The sequence below is a fragment of the Copadichromis virginalis genome, linkage group LG2 (genome assembly GCF_057382275.1).
Source record: "Copadichromis virginalis isolate Kocher_CV1m ecotype Utaka linkage group LG2, C_Virginalis_male_GT1.1, whole genome shotgun sequence".
Classification (NCBI taxonomy): domain Eukaryota; kingdom Metazoa; phylum Chordata; class Actinopteri; order Cichliformes; family Cichlidae; genus Copadichromis; species Copadichromis virginalis.
Window position 1 is genome coordinate 15,983,687 of NC_140619.1, and position 20,967 is coordinate 16,004,653.

General features: G+C 41.4%; 2 protein-coding genes across 2 annotated transcripts; one reads left to right on the forward strand and one right to left on the reverse strand.

Annotated features, from left to right (window-relative positions):
• Window positions 1-11,740: 11,740 nt before the first annotated feature.
• LOC146717115 (uncharacterized) lies at window positions 11,741-12,821 on the reverse strand. The gene is made up of 2 exons (XM_085465408.1): window positions 12,609-12,821; window positions 11,741-12,445 (listed from the first exon to the last, which is right to left on the reverse strand). The coding sequence occupies exons 1-2, from the start codon at window positions 12,780-12,782 to the stop codon at window positions 11,981-11,983; spliced, it is 639 nt and encodes a 212-aa protein (XP_085321534.1). The 5' UTR covers window positions 12,783-12,821; the 3' UTR covers window positions 11,741-11,980.
• Window positions 12,822-13,689: 868 nt separating this feature from the next.
• LOC146717116 (coiled-coil domain-containing protein 106-like) lies at window positions 13,690-18,416 on the forward strand. The gene is made up of 4 exons (XM_085465420.1): window positions 13,690-13,963; window positions 14,351-14,509; window positions 15,706-15,906; window positions 17,780-18,416. The coding sequence occupies exons 1-4, from the start codon at window positions 13,828-13,830 to the stop codon at window positions 18,070-18,072; spliced, it is 789 nt and encodes a 262-aa protein (XP_085321546.1). The 5' UTR covers window positions 13,690-13,827; the 3' UTR covers window positions 18,073-18,416.
• The last annotated feature ends 2,551 nt before the right edge of the window (window positions 18,417-20,967 follow it).

The window sequence follows — 20,967 nt, forward strand, 5'->3', positions numbered from 1 at the left end:
GTATTATCTTCCTGAAAGTGGCCATCAGAAGATAGTAAGCTATCTATAAAGGTATGCAGAAGGTTAGCATGGTGAAGAGCCCTAAACCAGCATCTTTTGCAAAACGTAAAGAACTATTTAGTGTTTTGACCTAAACTGTCATAACCTTTAGAGTAAAGAACCCAAATGCAGTCAAAATAATAGAACAGATTGAGAGTCATTTATTAGGTGGTATTCAAAACCAAAAATACAGTCCAGAAATGTTAAATCCCAAACAAATCCTGGGTTGCTCAGAAGGCAGGAACACAGTGTGACTTGACAGAAAACACAAGCAAACTGAGACTTTAAATATATATAAAAGGCAATCAGGCAGAGTGTAAAAAAAAGAAGTGTAACAATGCACAGATCAACTCCATTTAGATAGCAAGGTATGGGAAATAAAAATTAAGCGGATGGAAAAAAAAAAACCACACACCAGTGGTTGAATTCATGGCACTTTTATATTCAGTCTTCCACCTTACATTTTTCAGCTGCATTTCCCAACCATCACAAAACTTAGTTACTCCTTGTTTAAAAAAACAAAGTTGTATTTCAGTAAACACACATACATACCATAAACAATGTTGAAGGCAGGTGAAAGTAGAAAGCTCAAAATGTATTTCTATTGTGAGTCAGCAGGGAGTAAACAAAGGGTAGAACTCAGGCACTTTGAAAAAAGCCCAAACTTTCTAATGAGATGTCATGTTGCCATTACTCATAGCCATTCTCCACTGTGGATACTAAAACACTGCTGCCTTAATGGCATTATTAAGCACAGGCTCTTCTGTTCCGTGGCTTTATTCAGTAGGGAATAAACAATTGGGTGTCATACACTGTTGTCAGAAACACGCACAATTGCATTTGGCTGGATCTTGCAGGGCAACAGTAGGACAGCCAAACCACTTGCTCCTGTGTATTTAGTCAAATCCTGACAATGTCATCACAATTCCCAAGTATCTTTACACAGAGCCACTAAAACTCTGTTCATTTGTCAGGTGTTTCCAAAAAAGTATTAAAATTGAATTTTGCTCCGGCATCACAGATCATTGTTGGCCTCTCCACAAATGCATTTTTCTGATTTATCACTTGAATTAATTCAATACACTGAACATCATCATGTATGCCTTCACTGTGTAAAAGATTCAGTTCAATTCAATTTTATTTATACAGCGCCAAATCACAACAACAGTTGCCCCAAGGCACTTTATATTGTAAGGTAGACCCTACAATAATACATACAGAGAAACCTCCCAATAATCAAATGACGCCCTATGAGCAAGCACTTTAGGGACAGTGGGAAGGAAAAACTCCCTTTTAACAGGAAGAAACCTCCAGCCGAACCAGGCTCAGGGAGGGGCGGACATCTGCTGCGACCGGTTGGGGTGAGAGAAGGAAGACAAGATAAAAGACATGCTGTGGAAGAGAGACAGAGGTTAATAACAGATATGATTCAATGCAGAGAGGTCTATCAATACATCGTGAGTGAGAAAGAAAGGTGACTGGAAAGAAAAAACTCAATGCATCATGGGAATCCCCGGCAGCCTACGTCTATTGTAGCATAACTAAGGGAGGATTCAGGGTCACCTGGTCCAGCCCTAACTATATGCTTTAGCAAAAAGGAAAGTTTTAAGCCTAGTATTGAAAGTAGAGATAGTGTCTTGTTCTGGATTTAACAGGAAGCCAATATAGGAGAAATATGCTCTCTCTTTCTAGTCCATGTCAGTACTCTTGCTGCAGCATTTTGGATTAATTGAAGGCTTTTCAGGGGGGGGGGACGACATCCTGATAATAATGAATTACAGTAGTCCAGCCTGAAAGTAATAAATACATGAACTAGTTTTTCTGCTTCACTCTGAGACAGGATATTTCTAACTTTAGAGATGTTGAAAGCAGTCTAAGGTCTATCAGGACAAGCACAGAGATGAGTCCACTGTCAGAGGCCTTAAGAAGATCATTTGTAACCTTCACTAAAGCTGTTTCTGTGCTGTGATGGGCTCTAAAACCTGACTGAAACTCATCAATTAAGCCATTCCTCTGCAGATGATCAGTTAGCTGTTTGACAACTACTCTTTCAAGGAGTTTTGATATGAAAGGAAGGTTGGAGATTGGCCTATAATTAGCTAAGACAGCTGGGTCTAGAGGTGGCTTTTTAAGTAAAGGTTTAACTACTGCCAGCTTGAAGGCCTGTGGTACATAGCCGATTATTAGAGATAGGTTGATCATACTTAAGATTGAAGCATTAATTAATGGCAACACTTCTTTGAGCAGTTTTGTAGGAATGGGGTCTAAAAGACACGTTGATGGTTTGGAGGAAGTAATTATTGAAGTTAATTCAGCAAGATCAACTGGAGAAAAAGTCTAAATGAATATCAGTGATACTGAAAGTAGCTGTAGATAACTCACAATGGGAGTTGCTTCAGTTATGTTGCCCGTCATCACTTGAAACTGTCATTGACTTTCCATGATCTATGGTCACCTCTATTGCTGCCAGTTGCTTCCTGTGTGAACAGGGCTTTAGTTCTAAGATGGTCAAACATGGCTGAGACCCACATAAGTGTCTCATGACAGTAATTTATGCAGATTCATATAATCCAGCAGGGTACCAACTTTGCAACCTTGAATGAAATGGATTCCATTTGTCACTGAAGTTGTCATTGTGGAACTGATAAAATGTTAAAAGCAAAGGAATCTAAAGTCGAAAATCTAAATGAGCCAAGGCCAAAGTAGATGGGAAACAGAAAAAGCAAGGCCAAGGAGGTAATGAGTTATATATGAGAAATATCTGGAATCTGAGTTTCAGCATATATTTTTAGAACCGTGACAGTACCCTCCCCACAACAGGAGCCTCCCGGCGACCCCCAGGCTTGTCCGGGTGGACGCGATGAAAGTCCTGCTCCATGGCCCTATGCAACCCAGCAGCCCGGGGAACCCAGGACCGCTCTTTGAGTCCGTAACCCTCCTAGTCCACCAGGTACTGCAAACCCCGTGCTGGTAATAGAGCACTTTAGTCAGCCAGACACTGGGTTGATCAATGAGTCCACCACAAACGGGCCAATGTAATTTGGAGTGAGCTTCCTGGATTCAGTTCCGATTGCCACAAACCTGGTCGACAGCCATACCTTTTGTCCAGGCAAGTAGGTGGGAGCAGGGGTCTTATGCCGGTCTGCCCGACGTTTGTTTCAGTCCTTTGTGTGGACCAAAGTGGCTCGGGTGGCCATCCATGCCCGCCAGCACCTACGAAAATGATGTTAAATAGATAGTACAAAGTGCTCACCTTCATTGGTAGGGAACAGTAGTGGCTGATAACCAAGGGACACTTCAAAGGGGGACAGTCCGGTGGCTGTGGAGGTGAGGCTATTGTGGGCATATTCGATCCAGGGGAGTTGTTCACTCCAGGTGGTTTGGTTCATAGAGGCCACACAACCGAGAGCCGCCTCCAACTCTTGATTGGTATGCTCTGTTTGTCCATTAGTCTGGGGATGAAAACCAGAGGAGAGACTGACCTGTGCTCCAAGTGTGGAACAGAACTCCTTCCAGACTCTTGAGGTGAACTGTGGTCCCCCGGTTGGAGACAATGTCGGCCGGAATTCCATGAGTCGGAACACGTGGATAGTTAACAACCGGGTGGTTTCTAATGCTGTGGGAAGCTTGGGCAAAGCAACAAAATGTACAGCTCTGGATAAAAGGTCAATAATAGTTAGAATTACTGTGTTACCTGCAGAGGGAGGAAGCCCGGTGATGAAGTCGACCGCTATATGAGACCAGGGGCGGCCTGGGGTTGGCAGGGGCTGGAGTAGGCCAGCAGCCGGCTGGTTGGCTGACTTATTTTGGGCACACGTGGAGCAGGCGGAAATATATTCACGGACATCTTTAACTAGGGTGGGCCACCATCGCTGGATAAAAGAGGCAGTGCGATGGATTACGGGGTGACATGTTGTGAGACCCCAGTCGGTAAGTAATGGTGAAATCAAAGCGAGTGAAAAACAATGCCCACCTGGCCTGACATGCGTTGAGCCTCTTTGCAGACCGGTGGTACTCCAAATTCTTGTGATCAGTCTAGACAATGAAAAGCTGGACTGTTCCCTCTAGCCAGTGCTGCCACTCCTCCAGGGCCAGCTTGATGGCCAGCAGCTCGCAGTCCCCGATGTCATAGTTGTGTTCTGCTGGGGAGAGACGGCGGGAGAAAAATGCACAGGGGTGGAGTTTACCTTCACTGCAAGCACAGCTTCCACCCCTGAATCAGAGGCGTCTACTTTCACAATGAACTGCTGGTTAAGATCTGGTTGTGAGAGAATCGGAGCAGAGGCAAAACACTTCTTGAGTTGTGTGAATGCTTCCTGAGCTGGCCTGTCCCACAGAAAGGGAACCTTGGGGGTGGTGAGATGGGTTAGGGGAGCAGCAATCTTACTATAATCCCGAATGAAGCGTCGATAAAAGTTTGCAAAGCCCTGGAAGGATTGGAGCTGTTTACGATCGACTGGAACCGGCCAGTTCAGCACTGCATCCACCTTAGCAGGGTCAGCCTTAAGGTTTCCCCGTTCAATGATGTAGCCCAGGAATGACATAGTGCTGACATGGAATTCACATTTCTCAGCTTTGACAAACAGGTGGTTTTCCAGGAGACGCTGAAGGACACATGACGTTCATGCTCGGGCACAGACCTTGAGAAAATGAGTATGTCGTCCAAGTAGAAGACAAAATGGTTGATGAAATCACGGTGGACGTTGTTGACAAGAGCCTGAAAAACAGTTAACCCAAATGGCATGACTAGATACTTGAAGTGACCAAGATGAGTGTTGAAGGCCATCTTCCATTCATCTCCCTCCCTTATCCTCACCTGATGATAAGCATTGCGCAGGTCCAGCTTAGTGAAGATGGAGACTCCCTGAAGCAGTTCAAACGCAGATGTTAGCAAAGGCAGCGGGTACTTGTTTCTCACAGTGATCTTATTAAGACCCCGATTCCTGATTTTATAGTTATATGTTTTTAGTAGTTCCTCTTAATAAATTTTGATTTGTAAACTTCCTTTGTCTCACCTCTGCCGTTAATAATGAGTGTGTGGGCTTTGGTAGCCAGTGCAACACGTAAATTGGCTAGAGAAATCTTTCCTGGGGTTTAACGCCCTTCCCCAGGTGGCGTTGTCAATATCTTAGTTATCGTCCCCGGTTATTCCTCATCACGACACCACAATCTGGCATTGTGTCGACAGGATATTTTCAGGCAGAGATCTGTTGCATGTTTTTTGTTTTGTTTCATTTTTGGGGGGTTAAATCTGTTCGGTTGGTCTGGTTATTGTAGTGCAGTGGCAAGACAGCAGCAGCGGCAGCGTCGGGATGGACTTGTGGATTTTATAAAGTGATATTTAAATACTCTGGTTTATTATGGAGGAAGAGCTCATACAGCGCTGCAAGCAGAAAATCGGTGGAGCGTCAAGAGCGAGGGGGGTGGGCACGATACACGGAATCCAAAGTACCATCAGGGTGTACACCCCACCCCTGGCGTCGTTGCCCACCTCTCAAAGTTAAATACACGTAGACATTGAGGGCCAGCAGGAGGGACCATGCGCTTACCTGCTGCTCTCTGGCAGGTAGCTCCATGCCCTCCTGGGTTTTAAATGCACCTTAGAACACACATGCATCAACACTACAATGAGCGGGTGGAGGGAGGTTTGGAGTCTTCTCTCACCCCCATTCTCTGCGACCTGCTGGAGCGGGGGGGCTAGGAGGAGGAGTTGGCCGTCTGACTGCGGTCTGGAGTGTGGGGCCTCCCTGCTGCTGCGGAGTCGGGGCGGTCTGCCTCCCCCCACCGCAGGGAAAAGGGTAACACCACCTGGGTCTGGGTGCAGTTCCCCCCCCTCCAGGGGCAAGGGTACCTAGACCCGGGGCTTAGAGTACGCTTGGGGAGTGTGATCGTGTGTACAGCGTCTCTTTATGTCTGTCTCCACGTTGGTTGAGTGTGGAGTAAGTGTATATGAGAGCATGAGGGTGGGAATGGATGTTTGTATATGTGTGTGCCTGTATTTCTGTGTCTATATGTCAGGTTGGGTGTCAGGCGCCACCTCTCTGGGGACATCTTAGGCCCTCCAAGGTATGGAGGCCTATCTCCCCCTACCACCTCTTCCCCTGCCAGTGGCGGACTCCCTCAGACGTCGGTGCGTTGGTGGTTCTTTGTGTCCGGGGATGGGCGTCCAGGTACACACCGGCTCACTCCTTGGTGGCCGCTTATCGGGGCCTGGAGCCTGGGGCTTGCTCGGGCCACTTCGGAGGTGGGGTGCCCCCGGCCTCTCGGCCTGGGGCTCGGTCACTCAGGCACGGCTGGCTGCCGGCGGAGCTCACGGGCGCGTCACTGCAACTCCCCCTGGCTTCTGCTCCGCGGCTGCTGAGTGAGCCCTCATCTAGGACTCTCCTCAGCTCTTTCTGGGACAGTGGCGCGGCTGCCCCTCTGTTGGTCTTCCTTGGTCTCTTGTGTTCTGGGGGCCTCTGGATGTCTGGAGTTTTGATCTCCTCCATACCTGCTTCATGCCCTGGAGGACGGGGCTGTGGCCCCCCCACACCCTCTAGCAGATCATTACATGAAGGAACCTTTTAAAAAAACAAAAAACAAGCGCGTCCATGTTCACAGGTGTACACACGGGTGATCACACCCACAAACTACACCCTTTTTGGCTCCTACCTCAAAGCACACTGTGTTCTGTTGATCTTATGTGCTGCACAATAATGTTTAATATTTAGTATTTACTGTCATATTCCCATATATCATTGTGATGTTGTTTATTCTATTACTCTTCTTCTCTTCTGCTTGTTTTCTTTTTTCTTTCTCAGCAGGTGACCCAGGTGATTGATATATGCATTTTTTTTTCTTTTTTTCTTCTTTTTTTTTCTTTTTCTGCTCATTCTGTTGGTTTTTGGTTTTTGCCCTTCTCCCCCGTCCCTCTTCTCAGCTGTTTCTCTTTCCCTCTTTCTTTCTCCCCTTCTTTCCCCCAGTCAAGTCTGTCCCATGTTCAGTAAGTGAAAATAAAATAAACAATAAAAGGTGAATCAAATGGACAAAAAAAAAAAAAAAGAGCGAGGGTCGGAGCAACCTGGCATCAGTGCTGCTGCTACAGGTTCATCCACCAATGGGCATTCTGCTGTTTCAGCTCCCGTGACTGAGAGACTGATTTATATTCCTCGGGAGAGGAAGTGCCCATGGTTCAACGGTAAGACTGGTATAGGTATTGCCGAATGGGTGGAAGAGGTGCAGGCCTGTTTGAGGGTACGACATCTTTCGCCAGCCGACCAAGCCCTTTTCATCTATGATCATCTAGAAGGCGAGCCCAGAGAAGAGATTAAATATCGGCTTCCAGAGCAGAAAGACGATCCCGAAAAGATTCTGACTATTTTACAGGAACTGTATGGGTGTACTAAGCAGTGTTGCCAACTTAGCGACTTTGTCGCTATATTTAGCGAGTTTTCAGACCCCTTAGCGACTTTTTTTCTAAAAAAAGTCACTAAAAAAAAGACGTGAAAGTGCGTATCGCTTTTACCCTAAATATGCAGCGGGTGCTGTAACGCAGTCAGTTCTTCTTTTACTCTTTTACTCTTATGCTGTTTTGTGGATCACAAGGTTTAAAACTACTTATAAACACACACACACACAAAGTAACTCCACCAGAGTGCCTATTTCGGGTCACTTTTGCCAAGCCCGGGTAAAGGAGCAGGGTTGGAATTGTGACATTAAAAAAAACAATAATTGCTAAAAGAAATTTAATTTGTAGTTCTAAATAAACTCTAAATGCATTTAGGACATTTTTTACTCACTTTATGTCTCTTCCACGATGTTATTTCTCTCTCCAACAACATAGGTTACAATTAGATTAGCATGACCAATTATGCAAATCAGGCGATGACGTCATTTAGCGACTTCTAGCGACTTTTAGGACAACCAATAGCGATTTCCTTACTGAGGATTTGGCAACACTGGTACTAAGTCATATGTCTCTTTGTAGGAAGAGTTGTTTTCAAGATGACAGCAGGAGGGAGAAACATTGCAAGAGTTTTCGCATGCTCTTACAGTATGTGCCTCATGGATAGAGTTGTAAAACAGTCCCCTCATGTTCTGCTGAACAAAGATATGTTGCTTAGAGACCAATTTATTGAAAATGTGCTTGATTGTTTCTTACGCAGAGAATTAAAACAGTATGTCCGCAGCCACCCTACTGCCACCTTGATGGATGTTCGTCGTGAGGCTATATTATGGGAGCGTGGAGGTATGCCAGGGGGCGGGACGGATAGACATTACTCCCCAGAAGGTTGGGCATTTTGCCAGAGAGTGCCCTGGTGAGCCCACAGTCATGCCTGTGCAGTGAGCTGGTACAGCAACGCAAGCCAGTTTAAGTAATGTTGTTTGTTCTTCCATGCAGGAAAACTTCCACCCCCTGAACCATTGAGCCAAAGTTCAGGTGGGGGCATCCTAGGCTCAGAGTCTGTACTACCTGACCCGTTGCTGCAGGTTACTGGTAGGAAACCAGTAACCTGTTAATGGTTTTAACAGCGGGGGTTACTTGTAGGAAACCAGTAACCCCCGCTGTTAAAACCATTACTTCGGTCTTCCCTGGGTATGCATTGTCTGACCTTCGTATGTTGCAGGAGACCGACCCCATGATCAGGGAGTTTCTACAATTTTGGAGGCGGGGCCCTGATGCCAAGGAGCGTGGTCACTCTTCAAGGCTGGCCCTCGGGTTGGTCAGGCAATGGAGTAGGTTAGTGGAGCGGGATGGTGTGTTATATCGGAAGTTCTGTCATCCAAGGAGAGGAGAGACACTGCAGGTATTGCTGCCCAAGTCCCTCCAGGGTCAAGTTTTGCAACATGTGCGCCAGGAGCATGGTTATCAGGGTGTTCGGAGCACGGTAGATGTGGTTTCTCAATGATGCTACTGGGTAGGGATGTATAGAGACATCCAACGGTGGTGCCAGAAGTGTGAGCGATGCCAGTCGGCTAAAGATGCACCAACCCATCTTAATGTGTGTGTGGGCCATTTGCCCGCACCGAAACCGAAGCAAATCCCTGTAGCTGATTGGCATAAGACGCGCCACGACCAGCAAGCCAAGGATGCTCCCCTGCGAGAAGGTCAACTGGTTTATCTGAAGAAAGTTGGACTCAGAGGTCGTGATAAAATTAAGGGTGCTTCGAGTTCAGTGGTGTATAAAGTGCTTAAGGTCCCTGACCAAAAAGGGTCAGTGTACACTATTGCTCCGGTAGATAACCTGAGTCACGCGAAACATGTCCACCATTCACTACTAAAGAATAAGGTGGAAGGTGTGACTACCTGCGCTCCCAGTGCTCTGATCCAAACATTAGAAACTGCCCCTGTAGAAGAACCGATGCAAGGTGGCGAGTGGTTTTTATTGGTCTCTGAACCTACTCCAGCCCCAAACAGTTGCCAACTAAGACCAGAGAATCCTAGCCCTCGTAGACCAGACGAGCTAGAACCCTCAACCATGGCTGTTCAGAGAGGAAACATCAGTCCTGGTTTCTCCTGACAGATTAAAGGTCAAGATGGCGCCTGTGTTTGGCTGTGCTGCTGCCTTCGTCCGTGTGTTTGTTTATTTTATATGCTATGCAAGTGTTTTTGTTACAGTTTTTTCTGGTGTCACCTCCCTTTGGATTTATGATCGTCATGCATTGCTAGCGATCAAATCTGCAATGTATAGCTTTCAGAGTCAACGAAACGAGGCTGTTTTCCTACCGCCGTTAGAGCGCAACGCAGCACCAGGTCTACCTCCACTCTTGCCGGTTAGCTCATTTTTGCTTCAGCGGCCTCGTCGGAGAAAGCAGGGGAAGCGAGCCAGCCTTCACGTCCTGCTCCGTCGTCTTCGGAAAGAGATGGACCTTCGGGGGCTCTATTCCTGGGTTGCTACCGGTGAGATTCGGCTGAAACTTGTCGGAACTGGATTAATCCCCACAACCCACTATGTTTACCACCCAGGCTGTCATCTGAAAGCATGGAAAGCCAAGCCTTATCGCGGCAGGAACCCTGTTTTGCTGCGCGGCTTACCGCATAGCGCAGACTTTGTCCTTGGAAACTCTACCCCTGTCCTGGTGAGTCGCAGCCTTAAATGGATGTTAATTAATGCCCGCTCAATCGCCAATAAGTCTTATATTTTAAATGACTTGTTCTGCTCTGAGAAGCTTGACTTCATGTTTATCTCTGAGACATGGCAACGTGAGAATGAAGTCTCACATCTTTTAGAGCTTTGTCCCGCTGACTGCTCATTTCTCTGTGCACCTTGGATATCTGGACGAGGGGGTGGAACAGTGGTAATTTTTTATGCCAGATGATTTCTTCAACCTGCTACAACTCTTTTGAGATGCTTATGATAAAAATTGGAAGAGAACAGCCCATATACGGCATTTTAATTTATCGTCCACCTGGGTCTGCTGCGTCTTTTTTTGTCAGACCTACAAGACTTTAACTTCCACTATTAAAATGGGCAAGGTTATCATTGTTGGAGATTTCAACATTCATGTGGATGACTCAACAAACAGTACCACTAAGGAGTTTCTGAGCATTATGGACTCTTTCAACTTTGTTCAGCATGTAGCAGGGCCTACTCATACGGCTGGGCACACTCTGGACTTGGTCTTCACCTATGGTGTTTCCCTTGACCACATGCATTTAAATGAAGTTGTTTTTAGGGACCATAAGTCAGTCTCTTTTACTGTATCTGTTAATTCAGAGTCCCATCCTCAAGGTTCTACTAGGCGCAGGCGCTTTATTAACGACTCTATAATTTCTGAGTTTTCCTCTCTTTTTAATTTTAAAAGTTCCTCTAACGAGGTTGAGCTTCTAACTAATTCTTTTAATGAACACTGTCTTACCATTCTAAGTCAGGTTGCTCGGTACCACTTTACAATAAGTCTCCCCTTATAGATGCTAATAAATAGTTTATAGCTATATTATTAATTAATCTGTAAATGCTTTATAAACCATTATTAATGGTTTATTATGCATTAGTTAAGGGTGAGAAAAAGAAAAAAAACTGACCGGTTTCTTGCCAAATAGTGAGCCAAATGTGTTCACCTATATATTTCATCTAGAGTTGCTATATTAAACATTTCAGACTAAGTTACTATCCTGTAAGCACAATCAGCATTTGTAAACATATTTTTTATCATATAAAATTGTACTTCATAAATGCATTATAAATATCCACAACTATCAATCGGAGCTTTGTTGTAAAGTGTAAAGCATAAAACCATTTATTAATGAATAATAAATATTTATAAATGCCACATGGGAGACTTATTGTAAAGTGTAAAGCATAACACCATTTATTAATGAATAATAAATATTTATAAATGCCACATGGGAGACTTATTGTAAAGTGTAAAGCATAAAACCATTTATTAATGACAAATAAACATTTATAAATGCCAAATGGGAGCCTTATTGTAAAGTGTAAAGCATAAAACCATTTATTAATGACAAATAAACATTTATAAATGCCAAATGGGAGCCTTATTGTAAAGTGTAAAGCATAACACCATTTATTAATGACTACTAAACATTTATAAATGACAAAAGATAGCTTTGTCGTAAAGTTTAAAACATGTCAACATTTATTAAGGACTAATAAACATTTATAAATGCCAAATGGGAGCCTTATTGTAAAGTGTAAAGCATAACACCATTTATTAATCACTAATAAACATTTATAAATGACAAAAGATAGCTTTGTCGTAAAGTTTAAAACATGTCAACATTTATTAATCACTAATAAACATTTATAATTGCCAAAAGTGAGTCTTAAATGTATAATGTCACCATTTATAACACTTAGACCTAAATTACAATCAGTGCTTGAAATAACATTTAACTACTGTCAAAAATGTATTGTAAGAGTAACACATGTAACATTAAATGTGTTTTTTAAAACACCAAACAGTCACCCACTCCAAAAAAAGTTCATGCCAGACTGGTTCAAACTGGAAATATTTTTTGTATGTCCTTAAATAAGCGTCCCAGTGGTCCATCAGGGTGTCGCGAACCAAGCCAAGATGACCACTCAAGAACCATCAGGTGTTCCTCCAGCAACTTCTCAATTCGATTTCCTCTTAGTCTACGGACATGTCCTTTGATGGTCATCCAAGCCCTTTCGATATGCTGTGTATGACTGCCAGATTGAGGATCTACACACCACCTGCTGTGATTTACAGTGTAATGTCTGTACCCTATGTTTGTCAAAACATTCTTGTAGGCTCTCCACTCATCACTGATAATGGCACTACCCAACTTAACATGCTGTCTGATCAGAGGAACAAGGTGGCGCCTTGATCGTTTTTCAACAAGTTTTAACACGAGCCTTCGCCTTTTGTCTTTAATTCCCATCATTCCAAATACCCATTTCTTCCTTTTCCATGCATTTCCAAAGCGTCCACGTGCATACTGAAAACAAAAAGAATAAAATTAAACAGAATATCTACAAAGAAACATTCAAAAAGATGGTTGCTTCTACTAATTTTTTTTACTTATGGTAAAGGTTTCCATGTTTAGAGGACACATTCAGATCTGCATTGATTCTAACAAACCTGTCTGAGAGTTTACCAACCTTTCGCTGATGACGGAGACAGCTTTCATCTATAACCACAAATTCTCTGTCACCACCAAGACGGTGTCCATTGTTTATTCTGTGTCTTTTAATTGCACGTATACAAACATGTCGAATGTGTCTTGCCATGCTACTTAGTGTTCTGGAGCTGCCAGCCACTTCATCATCGATCATATCTATTTGTCTGAGCCTGAGCCCTTGTGAAAATCTGTAATAGAAATTGAGGCAATTATTACTTACTGAGGCCCTAATTTTATTTCACAAGTCTCGTATTGGTGTTCAATTATGAAAGGTGCATTGCTATTAATGTCTACATCTACATATACCTGTAAATGAACTTCATTCAACTGAAAAGAGATGCTTTTGATTTCTCAAAGAGGGAGCTAGTTCTAATTGTTCTGGAAACTTTCCTATGACTTGCTCTTTTGCAGCACCTGAGAACATACAAATGAGTTAAGTAAAGAAATGGACCCTTAAACAAGAGCATTAATTGAAAAGATAATCACAAAATTAAGTATGAAGAAAATAATAATGAAAAGAGGTTAATGCTCCCTCTTGCATTGATAACCGAAATATTTTGTTATATTTACTACATGCACTACATTATCATGCATTATACATACCACATATATTGGGCTTTCTTCACCACGGAAATCATTTTCATCTTATGGTGACAAACAGGACATCTAAGCTTCTTTTTTAGCAGGTGTTTCTTCTGCAGCCATTTAATGAGCCTTAGTGCCTTATATTTAGTTTGTTTTCCTTCTATTCTGGTGCGCAATCTCATTCCCAGAGACATTCTGGTGGGAAAAAATGAGTAATTTATTTTATTATCACCTCGAAACACCGTAAAATACTCTATGGGAGTCTAGTGCAAATCGATTAAGAGTTAAAGAACTTCACATGCTATATAAAACAAGCCCTATAATCAAAAATAGTCCCACGCAAAAAAGAGGATTGTCTCACCTGTTATAATGTATCTCCGACTTTGTTATGTAGATCTAACCCACTGGATTCATGCTAAAGAAATATGTTCTGCCGCCAAAGGGAGGGAAAACAAATTTAATTTAAACGCAGAGGAGCTTATACAACCATCCAATCACAGTTAACTTTATTAAGGAAAGCCCCTCCTCTCAGAGCGCGACAGGCAGTGGAGCGCTCTGGAAGGTCAAGCCAAAGGGGCACGAACAGACACACTGAAGGTTCAAGTTCCTGCGCCATGGATGGAGCAGAAGATAAAAATTTGTGTGCGTCTGCGACTTACACAGTTAGCACACGTTCGAAGAGATACAAAAAGCAGAGACTGGATGATCTAGATTGCACTAAGCCAACGACGTCAGCAGTTAGACATGAAGGTGAGTATAATGCTAGCTAGCTAGCTACCGAGCCATTTGGCTGCTAGCTACAGTGGCTAACTAACATCACATAACATGTGAATAGCTCTATTACTATTGGTTATTCCAAACGATTTATATCACTTAGTTGTACAGTATATTTTTAGTTTTGTTTATGTGCATCATTAAATTTATATTAAACACCCTGGTAAGGCAGTACACATAAGAATTATTTGCCTTGTTTTAGAAATGCCTGAACCACCACAAGTGTATATAACATAATTTTTACAAAGTGGCTTTTTATAAATTCAAGTTGTAACCGTTTTTAATCAATATTTTATTTGAGTTTCCCAAGTTTAAATTATAAATTATTTTAGTATTGTAATTTAATAATTGTTTGTTCTTTAGATTCTTCTTCTAATCCTGCCCCTACTGCAACTGCCCTTCTTAACAAGGAGCGAGAGAAACTGACTTTTCTTAAGGAGAAACTGGAGTGGCAAAAGAAGAGAATTGAAGAACTGGAAGGAGAGAGAGATTTTCTCCGAAGTCAGCTATCATCCCTTACAAGTATGAAACTAGACTTGTTCCATGAACATTGTTTTTATTTTACAGTCTTCAAATTGGTCTGCTGGGGCAGCAGCATCTCTGCTGGGGACAGGAAGAGACTGAACAGGGTGATCCGAAGGGCCAGCTCTGTTCTAGGATGCCCTCTGGACCCAGTGGAGGTGGTGAGTGACAGGAGAATGGCGGCTAAGCTGTCATCCCTGTTGGACAACGTCTCCCACCCCATGCAGCAGACTGTGACAGCACTGAGCAGCTCCTTCAGTGGGAGACTGCGGCACCCACGGTGTGGGACGGAGAGATTTCGCAGGTCTTTCCTCCCCACTGCTGTCAGACTCCACAACAAAGACTTTAACTGAACAAACACACACATCCACACATGTGCAATAACACTAAGTGAAATAATCCTTTCTGGCATCGTCGTATTTTTACTCAGTTGTATATAGCATTCGTATTCTATTTTTATCTTATTGTATATTTTTATTCTATTTTATTCTACTGTATATAGTATATTATTTTATTCTATTCTGTACAGCTGTGTACTGTATTTATTCTTATTGTATTCTAATTTTTGCGTCATAACTTTTGCACTGTCCACTTCCTGCTGTGACAAAACAAATTTCCCACGTGTGGGACTAATAAAGGTTATCTTATCTTATCTTATCTTATCTTATCTTATCTTATAAACATTAGATAATTTATCAATCCCAGTGAAGTTCCCTTATTGTCATTGTGTTGATTAAAAGATTTTAGTCAGTTAACTTTAAGTGTTGTGCTAGTTCATTCCTAAAGAGACCTGGTTCCAAATTCAGTTCAGCCAGGTCTAACTTGATTGATTCAATTTCATAGTTCATAAGATCATAACTCCAACATGAACTAGTAATGTAACAGCCTTACAATCAGAATTAATATAGGTTTTATATATATATGTATGTATGTATGTATGTATGTATGTATGTATGTATGTATATATATATATATATATATATATATATATATATATATATATATATATATATATATGTGTGTATATATATATGTATATATATGTGTATATATGTACACCTTATTCACATGATGATTTTCTATAACAAAATCCTCATTCTCTTTAAGCACATAAGCTTACTAAATCATCAATTGTGTAATTGAAAAACAGGGGACTTGTTTCTAAAACCATCCATTTTGTTGTTTACATCCTGCAGAGCAACCTAAACACGAACCATTCAATGATCCATTTTCCTCGAAGGCTTCTGAAAACTCAGATTCATCTTTCGCATCTTCATCTGTATCGTCTGTGTGGTCATCCTCATCTTCATCCCCAAAGAAGCGAAAGCACAAATACAACAAAAAGCATTCAAGAGCCAAGAAACCCAAGAAGGAGCAGAAGAAGCTCCGGCAGTGTGGTGAGCAAAATATTTTGGAAGAGAAGATTTTACAGAAGAGGATACTATAAATGTGACATAAAAGATAGTATTATGACTTTAATTTGTTCTAAAAATTACTCTGTGTTCACTACGTCATATATACATATCTATCTATCTGTCTGTGTATATATATATATATATATATATATATATATATATATATATATATATACAGTGGGGCAAAAAAGTATTTAGTCAGCCACCGATTGTGCAAGTTCCCCCACTTAAAATGATGACAGAGGTCAGTAATTTGCACCAGAGGTACACTTCAACTGTGAGAGACAGAATGTGAAAAAAAATCCATGAATTCACATGGTAGGATTTGTAAAGAATTTATTCGTAAATTAGGGTGGAAAATAAGTATTTGGTCACCTCAAACAAGGAAAATCTCTGGCTCACACAGACCTGTAACGTCTTCTGTAAGAAGCTTTTCTGTCCCCCACTCGTTACCTGTATGAATGGCACCTGTTTGAACTCATCATCTGTATAAAAGACACCTGTCCACAGCCTCAAACAGTCAGACTCCAAACTCCGCCATGGCCAAGACCAAAGAGCTTTCGAAGGACACCAGGAAAAGTATTGTAGACCTGCACCAGACTGGGAAGAGTGAATCTACAATAGGCAAGCAGCTTGGTATGCAAAAATCAACTGTGGGAGCAATCATCAGAAAATGGAAGACATACAAGACCACTGATAATCTCCCTCGATCTGGGGCTCCACGCAAGATCTCATCCCGTGGGATCAAAATGATCATGAGAACGGGGAGCAAAGATCCCAGAACCACACAGGGGGACCTGGTGAATGACCTGCAGAGAGCTGGGACCAAAGTAACAAAGGTCACCATCAGTAACACACTACAACGGCAGGGAATCAAATCCCGCAGTGCCAGACGTGTTCCGCTGCTGAAGCCAGTGCATGTCCAGGCCCGTCTGAAGTTTGCCAGAGAGCACATGGATGATACAGCAGAGGATTGGGAGACTGTCATGTGGTCAGATGAAACCAAAGTAGAACTTTTGGGTATAAACTCAACTCGTCGTGTTTGGAGGAAGAAGAATACTGAGTTGCATCCCAAGAACACCATACCTACTGTGAAGCATGGGGGTGGAAACATCATGCTATGGGGCTGTTTTTCTGCCAAGGGGACAGGACGACTGATCCGTGTTAAGGACAGAATGAATGGGGCCATGTATCGTAAGATTTTGAGCCAAAACCTCCTTCCATCAGTGAGAACTTTGAAGATGAAACGAGGCTGGGTTTTCCAACATGACAATGATCCAAAACACACCGCCCGGGCAACAAAGGAGTGGCTCCGTAAGAAGCATTTGAAAGTCCTGGAGTGGCCTAGCCAGTCTCCAGACCTCAACCCCATAGAAAATCTGTGGCGGGAGTTGAAAGTCCGTGTTGCTCGGCGACAGCCCCAAAACATCACTGCTCTCGAGAAGATCTGCATGGAGGAATGGGCCAAAATACCAGCTACTGTGTGTGCAAACCTGGTAAAGACCTATAGTAAACGTTTGACCTCTGTTATTGCCAACAAAGGTTATGTTACAAAGTATTGCGTTGTATTTTTGTTATTGACCAAATACTTATTTTCCACCCTGATTTACGAATAAATTCTTTACAAATCCTACCATGTGGATTCATGGATTTTTTTTTCACATTCTGTCTCTCACAGTTGAAGTGTACCTCTGGTGCAAATTACTGACCTCTGTCATCATTTTAGGTGGGGGAACTTGCACAATCGGTGGCTGACTAAATACTTTTTTGCCCCACTGTATATATATATGTATGTATAGATTAGTATGCTTTGAGCATTTGCTTTTCTAATTATTTGCTTTGTTTTCATTTTTAGTTCAAACGCCAAATGACATTGTGCAGCGATACAAATCCCTCCTCAAGACATTTCCAAAGCATGGGCTCGACAGGAACACTGTTGTGTCCACTTCATCAGATGGGGAGCTTGCTATTGCGGTCCGCAATGTCTACCAGGAGCTACTGTCCAACAGGCCTAGTGGAGAGACGGTACTAGCTTTTGCTAAGCGATGTGAGGCTGCAATTCAAGGCAGTGATGAAGTAAAAAACAAAATAGAAAGTATGAAGGCCGCTGGTACTTTGCTTCCAATTCGAAGAGGGAAATCTGTCTGAAACCCTAATTTGTTCTAAGTGGTTTTGTTTTTTTGAGCATATTGAACTGAAGAAAAGATCTGCAAAACCAATCATTTTTCAAAGATCTGTTCACATATGTGTTGAGTTTCCACACAACTAAGAGATTTACCTGTTAGTTTATTTTATTGTTTTTTTTTTTCAATGTTTTGATTTGTATAAATGTGTGTAGAGTAAATAATACAGCTGTGCAGTTTCAGTTAAGGTATAATAATTTATTATATTATAATTATTATAATTTTCCTTTGTTTTATGCCAGTGGTGAATTTAGGGATGGGATTTGTTTCCTTAATATAGTTTTAGCTATCTTTAAAGGGCTTGTATATAAGTTTAGAAATGCTAAATAACTGTTGGTGCTTTATAGTTTTTATAGTAATGCCCAGTAATACTTAGAAATGTTTGTTGATCATAAATAAATGTTGACATGTTTTAAACTTTACAACAAAACTCTGTTTTGTCATTTATAAATGTTTAGTAGTCATAAATAAATGGTGTCATGCTTTACACTTTACAATAAGGCTCCCATTTGGCATTTATAAATGTTTATTTGTCATTAATAAATGGTTTTATGCTTTACACTTTACAATAAGGCTCCCATTCGGCATTTATAAATGTTTATTATTCATTAATAAATGGTTTTATGCTTTACACTTTACAATAAGGCTCCCATTTGGCATTTATAAAGGTTTATTTGTCATTAATAAATGGTTTTATGCTTTACACTTTACAATAAGGCTCCCATTTGGCATTTATAAATGTTTATTATTCATTAATAAATGGTTTTATGCTTTACACTTTACAATAAGGCTCCCATTTGGCATTTATAAATGTTTATTTGTCATTAATAAATGGTTTTATGCTTTACACTTTACAATAAGGCTCCCATTTGGCATTTATAAATATTTATTATTCATTAATAAATGGTTTTATGCTTTACACTTTACAACAAAGCTCCGATTGATAGTTGTGGATATTTATAATGCATTTATGAAGTACAATTTTATATGATAAAAAATATGTTTACAAATGCCGATTGTGCTTACAGGATAGTAACTTAGTCTGAAATGTTTAATATAGCAACTCTAGATGAAATATATAGGTGAACACATTTGGCTCACTATTTGGCAAGAAACCGGTCAGTTTTTTTTCTTTTTCTCACCCTTAACTAATGCATAATAAACCATTAATAATGGTTTATAAAGCATTTACAGATTAATTAATAATATAGCTATAAACTATTTATTAGCATCTATAAGGGGAGACTTATTGTAAAGTGGTACCGGTTGCTCCTCTCAAAACCAGTTATTGCTCTGTTAGTTCCCGGACACCATGGTTAAATAATCAGACTCGTGGTCTTCGACGCACCTATCGAAAAGCAGAGCGCCTGTGGAAGTCCACCGGTCTGACTGTCCATCGTGAGCACTTTAAAGAACTACTTTACCTATATAATGAATCAGTCAAAGAGGCCAGATCCTCTTACTTCAATAATCTTATAAATCGTCATAAAAATAATTCAAGAATTCTATTTGATACCATCAACAGTATTGTTTCTCCTCCAACCCAGCATGCTCTGTTGCTTTCTGATGAAGATTGTAATACTTTACTTTGTAAATAAGGTGATGGACTTGAAATCCAAAATTTCCTCAAGTGCCTCCCCTTATGAAGATTCCCCTTGCTGTCTTGGATCATTTACCTCCTTTTCTCCAATCACACTAAATTACTTAATTATAGTTTTATGTAAAATGCAATCCTCATCATGCTCTGTAGATATATTACCTCACTCTGTCCTGTCCGGGTCTATCACCAGCATTGGTCCCACATTACTATCCATCATCAACAGTTCACTGAGGCAAGGCTGTGTTCCATCTTATTTTAAACATGCTGAGGTAACTCCTCTGTTAAAAAAACAGAATCTTGATCCTAGCTCTGCTAGTAATTACCGACCTATTTCAAAATTGCCATTTGTAAGTAAATTACTTGAAAAAATTGTTGAAAATCAGTTCAGGTCTCTATTATAATAATAATAACAAACTTTATTTATAAAGCACACTTAAAAACCAAGGGTATGCCAAGGTGCTTAACAAGTAAGATAGAATATAGGCGGAGGATAATAGAAATAGGACCAAAGCAAGTACTAAGTATGCAAGCAGATAACTGTCACTGATACATAGGAAAGCAACAGGTACAGAGCAAACAAGAATTTAAATGAGCATAAAAGTGCATGATATAAAGTCATAAAAGAAATATTAACTAGAGGGAAAGGCAAGATTGAATACTGTAAGTGGGTTTTTAATCGTGATTTGAACAGTGCAATGGAATCAGATGCGCGGAGGTCGAGAGGAAGGGTATTCCACAGTACCCGGGCAGCCAGAGCAAACGCACGGTGACCCCGGGACTTCAGTCGAGATCTGGGTTGGGTTAGAAGTAGTAGAGTGGCAGATCTGAGTGTTCTAGCAGGAGTATGTGGTTTGAGAAGTTCACTAAGATAACTTGGCGCTAATTTAATAATAGTTATTATGTAAATTACACATTCTTGACCCTTTTCAGTCTGGCTTTCAAAAGCAGCACTCTACAGAGACCGCTCTCTTAAGAGTCTATAATGATCTATTAATGGCATCTGACGCAGGGAACTGTTCTGTGATCATTTTGCTTGATCTTAGTGCAGCCTTTGACACCATTGACCACAAAATCCTACTTAACAGGCTCAAGGTTTTGGTTGGTGTCATGATCAGGCTGTGTGGCAGGCAGGAAATAGGTCCCAAACGCAAACTCACGGAAAACAGGAGAGACTCAAAATACAGCTTTATTGCTGACAAAATAACATGAAACTAAACTGGGAAGTACTAAGGAACTGACTTACGAGGAAACACACGGCGG

Coding starts and splice junctions, on each gene's coding strand:
- LOC146717116 (XM_085465420.1), top strand. CDS start 13,828: ATGGATGGAGCAGAAGATAAAAATTTGTGTGCGTCTGCGACTTACACA. Junction 14,510..15,705: donor TCAGCTATCATCCCTTACAA/GTATGAAACTAG, acceptor TACATCCTGCAG/AGCAACCTAAACACGAACCA. Junction 15,907..17,779: donor GAAGAAGCTCCGGCAGTGTG/GTGAGCAAAATA, acceptor TTTCATTTTTAG/TTCAAACGCCAAATGACATT.
- LOC146717115 (XM_085465408.1), bottom strand. CDS start 12,782: ATGATCGATGATGAAGTGGCTGGCAGCTCCAGAACACTAAGTAGCATG. Junction 12,446..12,608: donor GTCTCCGTCATCAGCGAAAG/GTTGGTAAACTC, acceptor TTTTGTTTTCAG/TATGCACGTGGACGCTTTGG.